Raw genomic sequence first — 17,945 nt, forward strand, 5'->3', positions numbered from 1 at the left:
TTTTTCCCACTCACAACGCGTGCGCCGCGTTCCTCCAATACGGACCGCGCTTTCTTTGATTGACGTGGACGCGCAGTCCAATGGGCGGGCGGTGTGCTGGGGCTCAGAACCCGCCTCCGCCGCTAGTGGAAACTCGGTAATGGCGACGGAGCTGGTGAGTGAAGTTCGGAGAATGTAAACACCGTGGAATTGCTCGGTGCCGCGGGGCCGCGTATTTACTTAGCGCGGGGCGCGGGCGAAAGACAAAAAAAAGTAAACAGTTGTAGACGGCAAGAGGTACCGTGCGGGCGGGGACTGGGGCGGGAGGGAAGCGGAGAATTGTGACGTGTCGCTAATTGTTGATAAGTTTGTTGTTTTTAATCGGTGACGTTTCTCCCATTCATTTTATGACAGCTCTCCGACCCGGCTCCATGTTTAACAATCAGTTAACTAACACCGCTCCTCCGTCCGCCGCTGATTTATATGTATATTTTTTTTGTCGTTGTTGAATTTGACGTTTCGGCGATTTTAGCGGCGTCTGTTTTCTCGAAACTGTGAGGAAAAATTAGTTGAAGAATGTCAAGCGGTCGCGGGACAAATATTGGGTGTCAGTTGGTGACTTTGTCGAGATCAAACTTTTTTTTTCGACTTATGTTTTTTTAAAAAATTATATTTATAAATTTATTACCGCCGAGTGAAAGGAAAAGCGACTTTAGTACCCTATTTAGTGACCAAAAATATTTTTATAGCTGGGAACTTTCTGGGCTAAAACATTCCCGTAGTTTGTGTTTTTGAAACACGCGGTTACATTTTATTTACTTTTCGTCTGTATTGGGCGCGATAGTTGGGGTAATTGTTAAGAAAAGATATGTTTATAACTCTTTGGCTTGGTCCTATGGCTGATTTGTTATTAAACTGCCCTGTTACGCAGTTCTGAATGAATGAGCTGACGCGCACGCGCACTGCCGTTTACTTAGGGTGTGTGAGTCACATGATGATGTATTTAAAGGCTCTGCGTGTTTGTGAGCAGGATACAGACGTCTGTTTACTGTCTACATTTCCCCCCCTCAGTAGAGGCAAATCTATTTGGAAAGATAAATGTTAGGTTTTTTTTTGCGACATTTGTTTAAGGATGCTGGTTTTGAAAAAAAAACCCGTTCGAATTTAACCCCCTCAATACTCAAGCTGTTGACATCGGGAATGTTAAAGAGGAGACTTAAGATCAAAGAGTGACGCAGATTGCAAACGCATTTAAAGATATGGAGTTCTGTTCTGAATAACAATCAAAATGGGTTACATTCTTAAACCAAAATTTGTATGTGGGGGTGGTGATGCTTGGCAGATCAGAAAACTAAAATGGCACTGAATATTTTTGCAAGTTGTGTGCATTAACGTGATTGAATCAGTGGGTAAAGCTGGGCCACCACGTTAGAAGAAAAGCTGAATTTATAACTCACTGGCTGGAAACGGTACTGCATTGATTACTGCATTGTTTATTCAATTGAAGTCAAAAATTAAAATGAATGGACAAGGCCTGTATTCTTTAATTACATGTAACACGAAGGAGGGTCATGCTTTTTAAAATGAGGGCATATATGTGCACCATTTTGGACAATGTGTATTCATTTTGTCCAGCTAGTCCTACCTTCCACCAATGACAAATAGCAGCCCTGAAATTCATTGGTTTGAGAGAGCAGTATCAGGGTTTAAAGTAGGCGGAAGAAGGACTGGAATTTGGAATAGGTTTCAGTTTCACTGGGCCTCTTGTCTTTTTTTTGTTCTGATCAAAGGGGACCAACATATCTTGCCTATCAAAGAGGCCAGACTGTTGGGATGAGGGACCTGGCTGCTGGAAATCTGTTAGTTCTGCCTTAACTGGTGCCAGAGTAAAAAACACCTGCATGAGTCAGGTGTATATGACTATACTAATACGGAGTTGGGGACCTAATAACAGTTTCCTCATGGGAATTGTGCTGTTGGGAAAGGGTTTCAGATAAATACCAGAATTTTAAAAAAAAAATTATCTTCAGTCTTATCCTGCTCCATGATGAAATTCCTGGACCCCTGTGGGGTGGATGACTAGGGAGCACCATAAATAGTGTGGGTACCCACTCTTTATACAAATGACCCTACCCCTGGGATTGGGGCAGACTGGCGGCCAGAAGTCCCAGCTCATTGCACTTCTGGTAGCAGAGTGAGGATCTAAGAGTTTTGGGGCCATTGATCTGTCACATCTGCCACTATCACATTGCCAACCTTTTGAGGAACGTAATATTATTCTTCAGTTGGTTGAGACTGCTTGAGATGAATTATATTTAGCCTGTCTATGTATCCATGGAAGCAATGCTGGGAACAAAAACAGAAAATGCTGGAAATATTTAGCAGACTTGTCTGCATCTGAAAAGAGAAAGTGTAGATTAATATTTCAGGTGTAGACCTTTGTCAAAAGAGGAAGAAAAGTAAACTGAAGAAGGGAGAACAACAAATGAAAGTGAAGAATTTGGTATGGTTACTGCTGTTATAAAGAAGCAGCTCATGGGATGAATAATATGCAAACAAAAAAAATACTAAATTCTGCCATTTGGGTAATAGTGACATGGCAAGCCAAGTCATCACATAATATAAAACATATGTTCCAGAGACCTTAAATGTGTATGTAAAATTGGAAACTTAAACCTGAGCTGTTGAAAGATCACAATCCAAAAGACCTTTAAAATGTAGTTAGTCCTGGATTATTGGTGAGCATGATGACAGATTAATTTTTTGTTATCTGTGTCAGTAATTTTGTGTGTTGATATTATAGGCCAAAACAGTTAACTCTTGTATTTGGAATCACTTCCTGTTGATTGGCTTCTAGACAAGAATACATGATTGATTTAGCAGCTGTTTGAAAACTAAGACCTCTGTGATGTGTTGGATATAGCAGAAAAGGTGCAAGTCCGAATGGCCAGAAATAAATTTATTATAGACATATGATGTATATGACCTCTAAAGCTTATGTACGGTCACAAAACTGGCTATTTGATTTATATACTGAATGTGACAAATTATATTCAGTTTGTGAATCGTTGTAATATTTGCAAACACCTCTTCAGGTGCAGATAGGTCTGCTATGGTATGTGGTCACCTCTGTGGCTGGACTATGAGAACTGAGCGAGCCATTTGTAATCTAAGAAAAAAAAGAAACCTCAAGGGTATTAAAGAGTTGATGAGGTATTGCAGTGTAATAGTGCACCCCTGCAGTTTTTAAACTTATTACTGTCAATAGCTATTAATGCCCCATGTCTTTGGCAACTACAGCATTATGACATAGGTGGTAACATTTGCTGTAAAGATGCAATTTATTGCATTTTTATTTTGCTTCACGAAGTAGAAATAAATGTCATCAAATTGTTTTGTGCCCAGTGATTTCTCCAGTGGACAGTGCAGACAACATTTAAGCCTCCAGAATTAAGCTGTATGTATAAGTAACAGCAATTCAGGAAATACTGCAAGGTATTTTGAGGGCTAAATGGTGCAAACTTTGGCCGTGAGTATGTAAGACAGGGATGAACAAACTATGGTCTTTTGGGCTGGCAATCCAACCCTATGAAACCAAAGCAACTTAGTGCTATTTGACTTTTTTTTTTACTCGTGACTTTTTTAATCACTGGTTTGTCCCATTTGAATTTGTTGGGCCTGGAGGTTTTGAAAGTGCTGTTCTCAGCACTGTCATCTTAATGGTGAATAAAACCAAAATCATAACACTTAGGATCTTATGTTTCATCGTTCAGTACCATAAACTGAAGAGCTTATGCAATTAATTGAGAAACTCCCAAATCAGTTCTCTGACCTACAGTACATATCAGGTCATGGTTAGAAGTGTAATGAAGGAAACAAATGGGGGGAAAAAAATTGCAGCACTTAATAAATATATGTAATATATTCATGAAATGTGGTACTTATGATCAGCTCAAACTGTGCATGGGACCCATTACGTTGTTTTCAGAAGTATATTTATCAAGATTTGTTAATTATTGCTGAATGACATTACTATTGCTGAATGACATTACTATTATGTTGAACTGATTTAGGAAACAAAAGTTAATTGAACTCAGATTTTGTGAATAATCAGATTGCAGCAGAATGGTGGAGCTCATTTACACATTCCCAAGTTTCACAAGCTGCTTGGTACAATTGGAGAGAATGTGTGTCAAAGCAGAGGTCAGGGTCAGCACTGTTTGCTGGATATCAGTGTTTTGGAGCTGAATTCCCAGTTCTCTTCCCCTACTCCCAATGATATGCATCGGTTGCTGGTGTTGTCAAACACCTGACAACTAAATTAGAAGTTCAATTTGTTTTTCTTTTAGATTTTGCTCTGGATGTATTGGGGTGACAATTGCTGTGTTACATGCCATAGTTAAGAGGAGCATCAGCAGTGAATGTACAAACCCATACTGATACTAGTTATAGGCTTTGCATGTATGATGCTGAATGCTGGTTGTCATTTCTCGCTTAACATAAGCACTGACTTGAGGGAGCCAGGGAGCAGCTGCTCCACGAATGTTAATTTTAGATAAATAATTTGAGGATTCTATCTCGATCCACTACCTGAATCAGTGGTTGCCTTACTTGTGAGTTGGCTTCATTAATTTGCCAATTGTCTTGTTTGGCTTGCAGGTAGGGTGGAATTAGGCGTTGAATGCTGTCTCTTTACGACATGACAAAGATGCAGAGGATATGAGTCTGCTGACTTAGAGCTATTGCTTCTGAAATTTCCAAATTCAGAGATCCCCCTGTTAGACTTTTTAACATGATGCCACTGTCATGCTGAGAGCCTCTTAAAGAGGAGCAATACCATTCAAATTTTGATCTCAGATGGACCTTAAAGTCAAAGCTAGATTTTTCCACCATCAATTGATTGGTTCTGTGAAGTTCATCAGCTGTAGTGGAGTGTATTATCTGGGTATTTTGAACTTGTGTGAATTAGCTTTTTTAAAAAAGCCATAAAAATATTGTAGAAAATGAGATGAATTTTAAGAGGACAACTGAGCAAGCTCGTCCAACTGATTCAAGTGTAACCTGGAACACCCATCTCCAAAAGCAAAACAGCTGCACTACATTTTTGTCAGCTTGGTAAACTTTAGTGATTTTACAGAAATTTTTATAAATGTATTTCAGCTGCTGGTGTGAAGGTGGTGACCAGGTGGTTATTCCAAAATAACTAGATTTGGAATGCCTTAGATCATGGGCTTCTGATGCATTTTGCAAAATATTCCCTGCTCCTATATTTGTGATGCTTCTTTTGAATTTTTATATATTTTGTAAATGTTTACAAATTTCTGTTGACTTTCTGCTGAATGTTTGCACTAAAAATGACAGTATACATTAGCATTTATAATTTTATAAAAATACAAACTTAATATTTTTCTCTAACATGAATTTTTATGAAATCATATGAGAGGCATTATAAACTTAGAACATATGATGCAATACTTCATTTTTCAATGCAGCTCTAAAGATCAACTCCATTTTGCTGGGGGCAAGGGATGAAAGTAAGATGAGTTTGACTGTCTCAATATGGAATTAATTTTTTTTTAAAATTATGATACTGGCATATTGGCTTTAAGAAATAGCACTTGCTATTAACTCAGACAATTTGCCATTGATACGGAAGGGAGGGACACTACAATGGTTAGGTTGTTAGTGGTATTTATTAGATATGCTGCATGTGATGTTCCTCAGTCCTGCTCTCTCAGTATTGTACGTAAGTTGTTACTTATGTCCTCCAGTAATCTCTGTGGAGCAGATGTGCAGGAGTTTTAGCAGTGTACTGCACTGCGCCTTGGCAGTTGTTATCAAATGTGGGACTTTTTGGGGAAAAGAATGTGCTGGTACCTTTTGTAGTCTGGCCTGTTTCTGCCCCCTCCCCCCCCCCCCCCCCCCCCCCCCCATCTTTGAATCTGTAAAGCCTTTGTAATACTGCTGCTCACTAGTAATGTACAAAATTGAAGAGAAGTAAAAAGAGAGACTAAAGAAGTAAGAAAGTACAATAATTTAGTGAAATTAGTTCATGTTGTAAAACATAATCAGTAGTGTAAAGCTCAGCTCTAACTTTGAATATCCTATACATTGAAATGTGGAGGAAAGATGATAGGAAAAGGAATTTGATTTTAGAATGGGAATGCAGGTGGCAGGAAATCCTTGGGTAAGATGATGACATTTTCATTCTATCAAACCGGAAGACACTTCCAACCTGTTCAATGGGCTGTTTAGTTTAAAGGGTCATCATTATCTCAATGAGGAGTTTCTAATTAGGTTCGATTCCTAGAATAGTTTACTCTGAAAACTTTGTTGCCATGCCATTGCTACGGCCAATATGTTTAGTATAATTTTTTGAACTTAAAACTAAGAAATCTAGGTTGGTGAAACCATATGTTTTAATGCTTACTGATGCTATTACAGTGCTTTTCCTTCTATTCACCAAGCTGGTAAATTGTCAAATACGACAAAGGATGTTAAGAAATCTGAAACCGTTCTTTGGAGAAATATTCTCCTCGCAAAAGTCTTGAGTTTGAGGCCTTGCTTTCTTATTTGCCTGGATAAAGTGCCCTTAAGGTTACTTTCTCCAACTGAAAATAACTAAGTTGAAACTGTCTAGTTGGCATTAAAGTTGTGAAAGGCAGATCCATGTAATGGGTTTGTACCAATTCTATCAGGTAATATATTTGATATGTGGAGAAGAAATACCTTTTTGAAGAGTGAGAAATGTCTCCTAAGTATTCAACTCCCTCTTGTTAGCAAATGTGATTTATACTGCATTTAAACGACAGGGCTGTTTCACTAATGAGGAGAAACACAGTAGCTGCAAAATAACACGGCTGCCAACAGTTCACCTGGCTTCCCCTTCAGCTAGTTGTAATGGGTCTTGCTTTTTATGCTGTGCTTTGTGAAGTGGCTTCAAAAATGAATAAAGAAAAATTGTCTGATGGGAGGAGTTAATAGTACTTGTGCCAATATACTGGGCATACATCTTGTCCATTTGCAGTTCTCCCTATGTTTCTTCAATTTGTTATGCCGGAACCAGTCTGATTTGTCAGTTGGGGAAATTTTGCTCATTTTGTGCTTTTGCCAGTTTGGCTCCCATTTGTTGTGGCAAGCCTTCATTTTCTTTCCCTTCCCCCAGACTATGTACTGTGTGTAAACTCTTTGTATAGCTACAAGTTTCATTTTACAGTTCTGTCACTGATCAGTTTTCTTTCAAGAAATAGCCTTCGAAACTCTCATAACTTGTTCTGGAATTTTTTTTAAATTATAGAATTTCTTAACTATTCTACAGTTCCAGTGATCAGTCCAAGTACATTTTCCCACCTAATGAAGCATACCATTTATTGTTTTATTCTGTTCTCTTTATAAATGTTTCATCTGAATTATTTTGATGTGTATAGTGAAAGTATTGAAAATTATAACTGTTGCATAAACCTAAAGTAAGTCCAGATCATTTCCGTATTAAGTGCATTTGTGAAGGACAAAGTAATAAAACAATGCATAACTGACATCTTTTATATAATAGAAAATCTTGTGTTTCCACACTTCCTGCCCACAATAATGAAAGAAACCACTGGCAGGAGGGTGTAATTACAGCGTGACAAGTTTACATAAGCAGTTTCCATTGTAGATAAATGTGGACATAGGAATTTATAATGGAGAAAGAAAAATAAGGACAAAATGTATAACTTTAAAATGGGACTGAATTATGTCTTCGTGCCCGGAGCAATTATCCTCTGCCCTGTAATACTGCTTCACCTAAAGATTATCTTGTTTTTGACTCCCCATGTGCAAAACTACAGGCGATCAACTAGTAAATTAAATAAACAATTATACCTGAAAAATTCCCTAAATAAATACTGTATTCTCCGATACGGTTATTATGTCATCAAGTATTTGTCTTTTGATCGGCTATTTACAATTGTTTCAAAATGTTGGTTTACCTTCTTCACACCGCTTTTCCCGTCCCATCACACGCAAACAAAATCCAATCCTCAAACTTTGTTTGATTTTTACATGTGGTTTCCTTCACAAATTTGAGCCCCAAGTGTAGTAATTCCAGATATTTGATATATTATTCATTACTTTGTTTATAATTTTTTTTGTTTAAGTCGACTGAAGTCCAATGGCGTAACATGGTGTGGGATATGAAAACGAAACGTACACCTAACAGAGTGCAGAAAGTTCAGTTTGTAGTCGACAAGAGCATTTCTGGGATGGATGATTCATTTGAGTTATTAAAGTGTAATGAAGATTTACCTTCTTCACCTGGAAATGCAAATAATGACCAGAGTATGGAATATGGTGAGCCATTTAAAAACATTTTCTAAGTATTTGATTAATATGTGAATACAATATTTTATAGGATAAATTGTCAAAAACTGTAAAAGTTTACCCCAATTTTACATATGAAATTAAAGTAGCATTTAGTAGCTAACATAATATTGCTGTATTTATACAATTGGTAGCTTTAAGAGCCTTGTGCACTGATTTTTCTGTTGTGAATTGTATTAAATTATATTATAGTAGTTTGTATGGTGGAAGTGAGTATTTGCAACGTGAAGTGCTCACTTTATCTTTGTACAGTACTGTCAAGCGGCGTTGAGTTTCTAGCCTTCACTTATATAATAATTTCCCTTTCTCCTCACCCCCTCAAAAAAAACTAACAAATTCCACTAGTCATTAGTTTACTGCATTGTTTTCACTTGTTCATTCTGATAGACATTCAAGTTGTGAGACTTAAGATTTTTGCATAACAAAATGCCACTGCAGAACTATTAAACACTGGAAGATGAAAAATATTAAAAGGTATAAGAGAAAGAGAAGAAGAATTGTATTAGAGCAGGTAGTTTTGTTGGAGGAGCTAGCACAAGCACAATGACCCAAAGGTTTCCATCTATACCAAAGGTTCCATGATTCTGTTAACGTGTATAACAACGTGTTAATATGTTGTTGCTGCTGTAGACCTAGCAGACTTAATATAGAAAAGTAATTGTAGGTTACGTTAGATAACCGATAAAATTTTAAAGCACATTGTCAAAAAGATAGAGAGGCATTTTTTTAAATAGACCTGATTCAATTTCTTTAAATTTTGAGATTTGGCTACAGATGTCAGAATTTGGGTTCTGAATGCTCTGGAATGTTTATTTTAAAATGGATAAATGGTGAAGATTTTTACCCTTTGAATGTATAAAGTACTTATTGGGCTTGTTCATCCTGGCCAAAATGTGGCAATCAGTAGACAAAATCCCCGGACTACTGAAGATTGCTGCTTACTTTGAAATCACTGTGCTCTCTCTGCATGCAGAAAAAAATTTCAGGCATCCAGAGTAAGCATAAATCACTTTTAGATCAATTATAGCACAGCCAAACGCAGAGTAAAACTCCCTCAGTTCTGCCCCAATAACCTCCCTCAGCTTCACCCTCAGGAGAGCAGCCCCCTTCCCTCTTTACTGCGCCAGTGTAACCTTTTTACTATTTCCATTAATCCTGTGGTTCTTCTGAGTGAGATTACCAATTAGTTCCGAGTTAGGAACTGTTTACTGTTGTAGGTCCTTGCCCAGTAGGAACTGGATTGAGACTACCCAAACTAATTTTGATCACACATGTTCCTTATAGTCAGCATGTTGAGGAGACCTTCACTCCATCAATATGAACGGAAAAGCATTAACTGGATAGAGTGAGAGAATTGAATTTGACTTCATTTTAAGTCTTAATTCACATCATTAGTCTGTACAGGTGGAATCTGTTCTCATGCATCCTTCTGTATCTTATCACCCGGATGCTGCTTACCACTTTATTTATTTTTGTAGTAAATCCAGAGGCTATTTCACTCTGCAAAAACCCTAACAGAACTTGAAATTAATACTGACCCACTGAATTGAGAATAGTACCCGTAGAACATTGACAGTGGAATTATAGCTGTCTTAATAGAAAAATGAATGCATTCCAATGGCAGCTTAGGAAGGTTTTTCTGTATTTCTAACATAGTACTTCCAACAACAACAACTTGCATTTATATAACGCCTTTAACGTAGTAAAACGACCCAAGGCGCTTCACAGGAGCGTTATCAAACAATATTTCAACTGAGCCACGTTAGGAGGTATTAGGACAGATGACCAAAAGCCTGGTCAAAAAGGTAGGTTTTAAGAAGTGTCTTAAAGGAGGAGAGAGAGGTGGAGAAGTTTAGGGAGAGAATTCCAGAGCTTAGGGCCTAGGCAGCTGAAGGCACGGCCGCCACTGGTGGAGTGATTAAAATTGGGGATGCGCAAGAGGCAAGAATTGGAGGAGTACAAAGATCTTGGAGGGTTGTCGGGCTGGAGGAGGTTACAGAGATAGGAGGGGTGAGACCATGGAGGGATTTGAAAACAAGGATGAGAATTTTAAAATTGAGGTGTTCCCCCAACTGGGAGCCAATGTAGGTCAGCAAGCACAGGGGTGATGGGAGAATGGGACTTGGTGCGAGTTAGGATACGGGCAGCAGAATTTTGGATGAGCTCAAGTTTATGGAGGGTGGAAGATGGGAGGCCAGCCAGGAGAGCATTGGAATAGTCCAGTCTGGAGGTAACAAAGGCATGGATGAGGGTTTGAGCAGCAGATGAGCTGAGACAGAGGCGGAGATGGGTGATGTTATGGAGGTGCAAGTAGGCGGTCTTGGTGATGGAGCGGATATGTGGTCGGAAGCTCATCTCGGTCAAATAGGATGCCAAGGTTGTGAACAGTCTGGTTCAGCCTTGGACAGTGGCCAGGGAAGAGGGATAGAGTCGGTGGCGAGGGAACGGAGTTTGCAATGGGGACCAAAGACAATGGCTTCGATCTTTCCAATAGTTAGAGGAAATTTTTGCTCATCCAGTACTGGATGTCAGACAAGCAGTGTGATGAATGAGAGATAGTTTGGTGGGTGGGGGGGGTGGTGGGGGTTGAGGGAAGTGGTTGTGAGGTAGAGCTGGGTGTTGTCAGTGTAGATGTGGAATCTGATGTTTTTGGATGATGTCGCCGAGGGGCAGCATATAGATGAGAAATAGGAGGGGGCTAAGAATAGATCCTTGGGGGACTCGAGGTAACGGTGTTGGAGCGGGAAGAGAAACCATTGCAGGTGATTCGCTGGCCATGACTGGATAGATAAGAATGGAACCAGGCAAGCTCAGTCCCACCCAGCTGGATGACGGAGGAGAGGCGAGATTATTTTAGTTACAATCAATCAAAGGAGTATGGAATTTCTGAAATGTGAACACTGGAGCTCAAAGGATGACCTGTTTAACTAAGGTTTTGGTTAGTGGAATATGTTCAGATTTGGATTGTTTGAAAGAAAAGATGCCTGTTTGATATTCCCCATCATAAGATCATTCATTGTGTTTCAGAACGGGGAACAATACTTTGACAATGTCAAAAAGTTTTCATCCTTCCTCACTTTCTATTAACTTTCTGTTTTTCCTGAGGTTTGGGCTATATACTGATTGACTCGTGGGTGGGGAGTGGTCTCCTTCCAGTGCCTATGGCCCACTTACCTATTGATTGTCAACAAGATGAAAACAAGCTTCTTCAGGCTGACAAATAATTCCCAAAATTGCCTAAAGATCAAAATGAGTTACGGGGGAGATTGCAACACTTCACTTGAGAGGCATTGTGGTGAATAAGTTACAGCTGGCATCCGTAATGTACAAGTGCGTTTTTAACTGTATATGGGCCAGTGACTTTTGTTATCCACAGTTGTCATTATTTAGTAGTTGTGGAGCCTTAATATAGAGTCCTGTAATATTCAGGATGTATAGGTGGAAGAAAAGGATCACAAAATATTACTGTTTCTCACAAAGACTGCATATTGCTAAAACTATTCTTTTCCTTCCAAATCAATGTAAAACTTTCTCACCTTTGGACAGAAATCTGGCTCTTAAAATATTTTGTGCCTTTAACAACTTCCATGAATTGACTTAACCAAAATTAGAATTTGATCAAGCCTTGATTCAAAATACATATCAATAAACAAAATTAGCATGATTGGCTGATCTCGATCATTAAAATAACTTTTCCTGCATTTTTTCATTCATTACATGTCAATTATGAGATATTTGGGTTAATGTCCCTATTTAATTAATGGTAAAAGTAAGGCACTCCTTGATTTTTACACTTCAAGATCTTGACTCATGGAGATGGCTTTAACAGATCTCATCAAATAGCAATCAACATCTCTGATTTCCAAGCACTTCAGGATATGCTGTAAAGAGCTATACCTACCTAAATTATTAGGGTTAATAAACCTCTCCAATTGTTGATATTACTGCCAGGAGACCCAATTGAAGTTCTGCTTTCTGGACAGCCTACATCTACTGTTAAGTACAGACTTATATTCCATCGTTTCATTTGCTTCCTCTACAAACTACTATGATAAGCTCAGGTCAGGAATGGAGAGGATAACATGAACAACTTTGTTTCACTACGAAGTTTGTGATCATAGATAAATGTTTGAATCCCATCCACGTGACCCCTCTTGTGCAATTTAAGGCACGTCTCTTGGAGTAATAAGTTCTTTTCCTTGTTACTAGCTTCAGACGTAGCTCTTTAGCTCCACTATGCCAAAGCTTGAGAAAAAATGTACTCTGTGAATGTCTCTATCCAGATTTAAATAGCATTCCAAATATTGGCAAGCATTTTTTTAAATATTGGAGTGATAGCTACAGAACTTTCATACTTGCAATCAAGATGCATACGTTCTCCCTGAGGATCTGGGAGGACCATTCCCACTGGGAAGCGATCTTGAAAAATTACTGGACAGTATAGATCCAGGGAGCCTCCAGATAAATTGGTAAAATGAACCGATGGGCTGACCTACCTTTTCATCTGTACATAAAAGCAAAATACTGCAGATGCTGGAAATTTGAAAAAAAAACAGAAAATGCTGGAAATACTCAGCAGGTCAGGTAGCATCTGTGGAGAGAGAAAGAGAGTTAATGTTTCAGGTAGATGACCTTTCGTCACAACTCATCTGTACATCTGGGTATAGTTCTGCTTTGGCATTTATAGATCTTAACTGAACACTTGGCCCTGAGCATAGGGCTAAATTTAAAATCTACAATTCAAAATCATTGCTACCAATATATTGAAAAATTCCTTGGTTGTGCTGGATTTTAAGTGAACATTCTTAGCTTTGTGCAAAGTTTGCTTGGAGTTCATCACTGGAAGTCAATTATCATTGGTACAGAAGGCTATGGCAGTCTTTATTGCCTCCTTTAGCAAAAGCTTTACGTCCATTGCTTGGCTCCACTTCATCAGTGACAATTATTACTGCATTATGACACTAAGCGTTAACACAAAAGTGGCAGCACAATTCTGGAATCATGCCCCATCTGACTCTAGAAATCAGCAATATGAGCTCGCTTTCTGTGTTCTTTCTCTATCTCCCCGCCCCCCCCCCCCCCCCGGCCAATCCAAGGATGCTGTCTCACTGCATGACCTTGACACTGAGGGAGATAGATTTTGAACTTGCCATCTGGACGTAAAACTGGGCCATGGTCAGCTGCTCGTTATAGAAATCGTCCGATTTTAATTTCTATTGAAGGGATATCTACCCCTCAGTATCAGGCTCAGGCAGTCATTGGAGATCCTGGAGACTTCATAATCTTAAGCACAGTCTTTTGTTATTGAGAAAATAGACACTCCCAGCAAAGTGTAAGCAAGCATTTACAGAGCTCCCTTATTGGAGAATGCAAATTATAGTCAGGCACTATAATGGCTCTTGTTGCCTGCAACTCTCACTTTTGCCTGTCCTTCCGAGGCGCCTTTTATAGTCCTGTGGTTCCTTTAACTCCTGATAGGCAGTCAACAGCAGTCCCAAATGTAAACCATACAACCTGCCTTGTTCGGCAACAGTGAGAAATTAATATTTCATGGTTCTCCTAATCTGCCAACAGTATTACCCCATCTGTGGATCCAGTCAGTCTGCAGGAGTCTGGTGGCAGACGTCCATAGTAAAAACATGAGAGTGACAGGTTGTTTTGGTGTTGCTCTCCCAGGACCTGGATTACACTAATTCACAATATGAAAATGTCTTCAGACAAATAGTACAACATAAATGCAATTTAAGGGTTGCCCTTTATTTCTGATGTTGGGATTGGACTCTGTGTGCTTGATGTTTACAAAAATGTATTGATATTTTGTAGTATTTCAAATGTCAAGATTTGAGCTTGTAGTTACTTTGTGGAGCTTATTGTAGTCAGCATAACTTACAGTATAGTGATATTAGGAAATTATGTTGCATCATGGAAATCAAGATTATGATTGCTAGATTTTCTAACAATCCTCTGGATACATTAACTGGAAAATATTCACTTTCTTTTCTCCACGTTTGAGCCAAAATGTCGTCATAATGCTGTTGTTTTTAAAAGTCTGTGCTTAACACCAGGACAAGAGTAGGCTATTCGACCCACTGAGCTGCTTCAGCATTTGTTAGACGTGGCAGTTCTACTTCTTTAGCAGTGCAGATGATGGGGGTGATTCTATACTCCCAGCCGGAAGCCACACTTGCAGGAAACATGGGTAGGAGAATTGAGGTTCTAATATTGCAGCCCTACCTCTGACCTCTGCTTTCTGTGAGCATGCAATTGTAGAATCGCTCCTACAGTTCTGAGTGTTTTTAAGATTGAGGCATCTTTGCGTGCCAGATAATGCACTATTCTGATGGTTAACTATTAATTCAAATTACCTTCAGAACTCCAATCTCTTAACATTAGACATAACCTAGAAACTTCATTTCTTTTGCAGATCTTAACAAAAGTGCATTTTGAGTTTCTGAATGTTCCTTGTTTTCTAGATGATCTTCCAGAACTGAGAGCTGTAGAGACAGACAGAGCCATACCTTCAGCCTTCCAACTTAGAAGTGGAGTGTCTCATCAAGAATACCTGAGGTCTACTCAAACAATGTGTACCTCTAGCTCACCTGACAGTGCCTTGCCATCTTTCACCAGTGATTCTGGTGTGAATTGGCTGACTGAACTGGCTAATATAGCCACTAGTCCACAAAGTCCTCTCATGCAGTGCACATTTTACAACAGGTTTGTGTAAATGCCATTTCAGTCTGAGGAACAACTTTGTAATGACTGAAGATGTATGAATGCTGCTATTGAACAGAATTGCCAACACTCACTGTTAATGTGCTTAACATTTACAATGTCTGCAATTCACACTTTGTCAAATTATCTGTAGCAAAATGTGGACATTGTAAATACCAATACCTGATGTTATTTTATAATTTATTTGGCCATTACTTTCTTTCCCCTTATCTCCACTACCCCCATGCCTATAGAGGGCTCTTGACCAAAGTTCCTCTAATTTTTTTCGGTCATATGCGGAATGAATTTGGGTTTGTGCACAGATATAAAGGCTGTTTGCGCCACCATTTTAACAAAAAAAATCACAACTTTAAATAGAACACCTTTTTAGAAAACATTATTTAGGGTAAATAGCAAACAGAACAAATGTACAAAATAATGGATAATTGTAACAATTTAATGTTATATTTGCTGATAAATTTATATAATTTATGAAATGGGTTTCTTAAGTTGCACTAAGATTGAGCACACCAGTCTTGTTATATTTTATTAAAAAGTATCTGATGGGAACGATTCCAATCAGCTTTTTGGTGAATCAGCTTAATGACTCTGATTCAAACAGAAATAAATCGTGTGCAGTCAGAATTTTTAAATTGAGTCAAATACAAAACAGCTGTCAAATCAGTTAGTGTGAATTTGGGGATTGGGAACAGTTTAATTAAAGCTCCCCCCTCTCTCTTCCGCCCCCCACGCCCTCCCCCCATTGAATCCTCAGCAGGGTTTTAAAAAATTATTGCATTCCAATTGTGCATCTTGCAGGTCTCATTAGTTTTGGCTGCCTCTTTGTATGGAACCCTCATCTGTGTGGAGGCGCCTGGTCTCTGATTGGGTGGAGGCGCCTGGTCTCTGATTGATTGATTGGGTGGAGGCGCCTGGTCTCTGATTGGCCAGAGACCAGGCGCCTCCACCCACTGACAAACGCATCGGTTTCGATTTTACTTCCTGGTCTGGTTTCCGCGCAGCCAATCAGCTGCTTGGTGACTGCGTTTCCTAGCAACGTGGTAAACAATGCGGCGACTGGGGCCGGAGGCGCGGGATCAGGCAGTCTGATCTCCAGACACTCCCCAGCACCAGAGTCAGAGCAGCCCGCCTGGGGACCGGGGAGGCAGAGCTGGAGAAGGGCCTGGGGTCCATGCACTGGTGAGTGCGAGATGGGCTGAGAGCACTGGTTTGGTGCGCGGATGGAATGTTTAAGTGCGCGGCCCACAACAGACTGCTGCGCGGCCATGCACGCGCGCAGCTTAGAGGGAACAGTGCTCTTGACCTCTTCCTCCTGGTCTTTCTATGAAATGGTTACAGTACGTGAGCGTATTAGATTATTTTCTTCAGTTCAGTTGTAGTACAGTTCAAAGTATAAGTAGTACATAAGACTGCATTGAACAATCATGATATTTTGTATGTTTCTAAAGGTGACCTGTAAATTTTAATTTTTCTCATTTTAAGCCCAGGCCTAATCTGTGCCACTCTTTCCTTTGACTATTCATTTTACTGTATTTATATTTTTATTAACAAAGTATGAGAAAATGGCCAGGGCAGCATAACAGGTTAGCAGACTGTCCAGATCCAGATCACAATAATGGGATGAAGGCTTTTCTCTGGTGGTTGCAAGGCTTTAGTGAAATTGAATTTCAAATGGGCATGGGCCCAGAGCACTAAACTTCCCACAATTTGGTACAGATTGGCACTTTGACTCTATGACTTTCACATACAGACCAAAAAGAAAGCTGGTGCATGCCATCCTTATGACCTTTGAATGCCCTAAGTGGGGGGTGGGAAATTACATTCCCTGTTACTGACATCTCTCAGCTTGATGAGCACAGATGTTCATCAAAAACACAATAGGGTTCTTATAATGACAATAAAGATACTAATCTTGAAAAAAAACAAATAACTTCTAAAGTACAGTTAGATACATTATAAATGTAGAGTTTCAGATATAAATTTCAGCTATACATTGTGAAAGTTGGCTATGATATTGAGGTTCAGACTCCAACACCCCTGTCGAGGGCTTATGGGCCACGACGTGGGGTTAATAGATCGGGGCTAGTCAAATTTTTCCTGCTGTAGTAGAATAAAAGAAAGTCTTGCATTTATATAGTGACCTTACATTTCTCTCAGAAATGTCCCAATGCACTTCACATACAGTGAATTACTTTTAGATTGCAGTGAAAGCTGTTATGTAGGCACTTTTACAAGTTTTCAAAGCCTGGACATCCTACACGTTATACCCTGGCAGATTATTCAGTTGTCTTTCATGCATGGTATAAATTTGGAGAGACACAACCCCAGGGCAAGAAAGGTGTTCCTGTTGGATCAACTCGGAAGAAAAACTTCTTTCAGGATACTCTCGGGATGCATTTGAGTTGCTTCCAAGCTCACTTGGCAGGGTCCTTAACACAAAAGGCCAACCTGGATGTAAAGTCTATGGTTTGAATAGTACAGCTTTCAGTGGATTGAGGAAATCATTCAGACTTCTTTGCAGGAGCAATGTGGTGGATGTCCTATACTTAGAACATGATTTGTGTCCATGATATCCTGGTTCACTGTCATATTTATCTATGTATTTGGGTCTCCATGCTGACTTATAGATCAAGTTGCTGCTTGATTATGACATTTCTGGCAAAGAGGTGGAAGTGCTCCTGGAAGTGACATCCTGTTATGGTACAGATAGGCAAATCTGACACCAAAGATATTAAATCTACAGGAAGTGATGAGGGACTTCAGCACCTTGGGAATAGCCAATTTTTTTGGGGGGTTGGGGGGGGTAATATGTTCAAAAAAGTACCATGTTGAAAGTAATTATGCTCTACTCTCAACAGTAGCAACTTCCTCCC

The 17,945-nt window shown here is 39.4% G+C and overlaps 1 protein-coding gene across 1 annotated transcript in view; it reads left to right on the forward strand.

Annotated features, from left to right (window-relative positions):
* Nucleotides 1-73: 73 nt before the first annotated feature.
* The window catches only part of hbp1 (HMG-box transcription factor 1), a 54,760-nt gene continuing 36,888 nt past the window's right edge, over nt 74-17,945 (forward strand). The window contains exons 1-3 of the mRNA XM_068004868.1: nt 74-154; nt 8,118-8,310; nt 14,814-15,054. Coding sequence (XP_067860969.1) covers nt 140-154; nt 8,118-8,310; nt 14,814-15,054 — 449 coding nt within the window. The 5' untranslated portion in view covers nt 74-139. The remainder of the gene's footprint in view (nt 155-8,117; nt 8,311-14,813; nt 15,055-17,945) is intronic.

This window comes from Heptranchias perlo, chromosome 24 (assembly GCF_035084215.1).
Source record: "Heptranchias perlo isolate sHepPer1 chromosome 24, sHepPer1.hap1, whole genome shotgun sequence".
Taxonomy (NCBI): Eukaryota; Metazoa; Chordata; class Chondrichthyes; order Hexanchiformes; family Hexanchidae; genus Heptranchias; species Heptranchias perlo.